General features: G+C 36.3%; 1 protein-coding gene across 1 annotated transcript in view; it reads right to left on the reverse strand.

Moving 5' to 3' along the window:
* Positions 1-1950: 1950 nt before the first annotated feature.
* Positions 1951-4036, reverse strand: part of CXADR (coxsackie virus and adenovirus receptor) — a 4879-nt gene continuing 2793 nt past the window's right edge. Inside the window, exons 4-6 of the mRNA XM_010023218.1 lie at positions 3271-3393; positions 2815-2953; positions 1951-2444 (exon numbers count right to left, since the gene is read on the reverse strand). Coding sequence (XP_010021520.1) covers positions 2177-2444; positions 2815-2953; positions 3271-3393 — 530 coding nt within the window. The 3' untranslated portion in view covers positions 1951-2176. The remainder of the gene's footprint in view (positions 2445-2814; positions 2954-3270; positions 3394-4036) is intronic.

Genomic DNA, 4036 nt, shown 5'->3' on the forward strand with positions numbered 1-4036 from the left:
GTTCAAACAATAAGTTTAGGCACCAGAAATTTCATAAAAACTGAAGTTACAATCAGGCAAAGTTTATTGACAAGGCACACATGAAAGATAAAAAATCTGATCTCTAACAGTATCAGTTTACAATCTAAAAAAGTCCCAAATGTGTAAAACTGTAAAAGTCTAGAATACTTAATAGCCATTCAAGTTTCTAAATTCGGTATGAAGGGTATATTCTTTACATTAATAGTGCCAGCCAAAAATTGTGCATCTAACTACAGATAGGACAAACATTTTAGTAGTAAGCTGTAGAATTCACAGATCTATAAGCAGCTACAAAAAAAGCAGACACTAAACCTAGAAGTTTGGGGAAATGTTTTCTCTCACACTGTTGCTACACACAAATAAGCCTAACATCTTTCAACAGGCTATTCAAATTTCCTTCATCAACATCACTGCCACATACTATACACTTTAGAGTTTTCCAAAATTCCTTGCAGTTTAACATCTATAGCTGGAATTAGCTGATGGGCCTTCATCACCACTAACTCTAGCCCTCAGCACATGATGAAGAAGAAAGCAGAAAACAGGAAAGAACAAAAAAATATCCACAAATTCAAACTGCACTAAACTTTAAATTCAGCTTCCACATTATATCTAATATCAGTCATCAGAAGCTATCAGAAGTCCTTAAGTATGTGTAAAAGTAAGATAAACAATTGTTCTGTTCCTCCTGTAAAGCTTTAAGTTTGCAAAACTGGGAAGAAGGGGTTTTAATCTTGAAACGTGAAATTTGCATTCACAATTCTGGATAACTATTTCCTCTCAGATTCTGGCTGCATGAAACTGCTGCTCTTGAAATCTAAATGTCTGTTCATAATATTTAGGGCTGTTGAGGAGGCAAGGAGAAGCGAGCTTTTTAACTCCTTCCAAATTCATACTGCAAGATGTTAGAATCTTAAGTAAAGGCTAACTACTGCTTACATGTGTATGAGAAAAGATGTTTCCACAGTGATGTTGGAAGAAGGAGGATAGTTATCAAATACTGGTTACTTAACAGCTTTCATTAAAAACTCATGGAGCCTCTAGGTAATCGGTTTGGAAAAGAAGTAAGAGCACTGCCTTAGAAACTAAACAGGCTTTGGAAAATGCAAGGTACAATTAAATTAAGAACTGCATAAAGATACATATTCATTCTTACTGTGAGACTAACATTTGATCTATAGATTTTAAAGCTTAGATATCAACAAGAACCTGATAGCATCTCTTGCATCAGATAATCATAGAATCAGAGTGGTTTGGGTTGGAAAAGACCTTAAAGATCATCTAGTTCCAACCCACCTGCCATGGGAAGGTTCCACTAGACTAAGCTGCTCAAAGCCCCATCCAACCTGGCCTTGAACACATGCAGGGATCCACAGCTTCTCTGGGCAACCTGTTCCAGTGTCTCACCACCCTTGCGGTAAAGAATTTCTTCCTAATATCTAATCTAAATAGACACATAGATGACATTAAGTTATCTGACATGACTAAAACTAGATATTACAGAAAAATTCATGTTTCGAAGAGCTTGCAAAGTCTCCTGTCACATTCCACTCACTGAAAATTTTAAATTGAGCATACTCATTAAATTAATTGAACCAAATAAGTGGCAGCCCCTGAAATAAGAGCTCAAGAAGTGCTCCAAACAAACACTACCAGGTTAAAGAACTGCATAAATACTCAGTTTGAACAGAATTCAAAGTCATCCTCAGTATCTCAGCCCCCTGCCACAGACATCAGACAGTGGCCAAGTTCACATATTTCTGTTATTCCAAAATTGAGGATAAAGTTTCAGGAACTCTGAGAAACTTCATGGTCTACATATGAAATGCTTTTGTTACTTCTCACTTGTACCTCACTGTTAAATATTCAGAACTGCACACTAGCTGACAGTGTCTCTTCAGCGACCTACCAGAGGTCCAAATATCTTCAGTGTCCGATATTTATTTAGGAATCTCAATGCTTTTAGCAAATAGTTCAACTGTCATATACTAATAAGTTCAAAATTAAAAATTAGAATTGGTGGCTTTCCAAACTAATTTGTTCATTTTCTTCAAGGAAAATTGCATGTCATTATTTAAATGAGGGATGGAACACAGTAGTTTTCTCTAATACTTACAATGAACATTTAAAAAACAGCATTTAAATTAATAATATTTTATACTATGGACCCGTCTTTGCTTTGTGCTGGAATCATCACAGGGACAGCTCCCATTCTACTTAAATTAGGTGCAGCTACCTTTGAAGGTGCAAAGGTTGGGTTTTGACCAGGAGTACGTTCAAAGTCTTCACTTGGAACTTGGCTATATGGTGTTTTGGTATATCCTTCCATATTTGAGGGAGACATTGAGCCCAGAGAAGAACGATTGCTGCCTATGTAGCTGCGGGCTGTTGAACTGCGACTTTTTGGAGGTGGAACATCTTCTCTGAAATAGACAAAAAGCCAGTTGCAGAACAAAAGTTCAGTCACCATTATTATCTTGGAGTTTACAAAACGCATTTTCTGTTTGTTTCTTTCTATTCTGACACAATAGCCAAAAGCGGCTCACCATATTCAAGGGTTTATTGTTTGGTTTTTCAAATCAAGTATTCATTGCCTTTATAATCTTTACTGATGAAAGAGATGACTACCTACACCATACTCAAAATGAAAAGTTCTCTGACAAGCTGTTAGTATGTTAGTAAACTTTGCAGATTAAGACAGAAATCTCAACTGTTAAGTAATATGTTTGCAGAAATACACACTTAAAAATTAATCTTCAAATAATACCGCTCAGAAACTAGAAATGTCATTACCTGATCTCATGATGTACTTCTTTCTCATATTTCTTCTCTCTCTGTTTCTTACAGCAACAGAAGACAAGAAAAGCCAGTATAAAAAGACCCAGCAGAGTTCCTATAATAGCTCCAACAATTACACCAGCTGTATTTATAGCTAGAATAGATAACAATACTCTTTGTTAAGTGTCAAATATATATGACCAATTTCTTTCCTCTTAACATTAAAAACAGTATATTTCCACATGATCTATTTTAATAGCATATCACTGAATCGCAGAGGGTATGCTTCAATCACATGCATTTAAAAAAATAATAAAGAGTTCTGCATAAAAAGCAACGCTTTGGGAAGTAAAGACTTGAAATGGCAACCATCAGTTACACAACAGGGCTGTTTTTTCAACCTTTTAGGAGTTTAGAGAAACAAGATTATTCAGCTTTCATAAACAAAACCATTACACAGCAAACACTTACGAGGGGTGACATTCAGCTCAATGGAACATTCATCCGCGCCAACTCTGTTTGAGGCAACACAACTGTATATACCAGAATAGTCTTGAGAGGCATTTTTCAAGAGAAGTTCTCCTGTATTTTTATCTATAAGTAACAAAACACAGAGATGAACCATTTCCCAGAGTTTAATTCCATATTCAGTACTATGGAACTATTAATCCAGCACATAGATGAAATCCTAACTAAAAATGCTGTACTAAAAATATCCAAATAAAACCAAAAATCTATTGTGCTGCAAAATACTATTATTTGTAAATCTTTTACCTTGTTGGAAATTTATTCCACAGCATTTGACTTAGTATTAAGCCTACGGGCTAATTGCTCTGACAATGAAGAGGAACAGATGCTTAAACTGGCCAATTTTTTCATTCTGTAATAGAATTCTAAAATACAAAATATTAACTGCATGACAGAAGTACCTCTTCTTTCTCTCTATACCGATTCTACACAACCAGGTCAGATACCTGCAGAACACATGCTCAACACGAGCTGGATCTAACCTGAGCATTGCACTCCACTGGGTGACCAAGTTTGTCTATGGGTAGGAGACAACCAGTGAAAACAAAGAACATTTCCCCAGGGCTTTCAAAGCCATTGCCAGCTACCTTAGCGAGATTCTGCTTCAGCTGGGTCTCATGCTTTGGTTGCCAACAGATTTGCCATCAGCACTGTGAGAAGTTACATCACAGGAACAAAGCGCCACACAAATACTTGGCTCTTCCTGCTG

The sequence above is a fragment of the Nestor notabilis genome, unplaced genomic scaffold (genome assembly GCF_000696875.1).
Source record: "Nestor notabilis isolate BGI_N333 unplaced genomic scaffold, ASM69687v1 scaffold14331, whole genome shotgun sequence".
Classification (NCBI taxonomy): Eukaryota; Metazoa; Chordata; class Aves; order Psittaciformes; family Psittacidae; genus Nestor; species Nestor notabilis.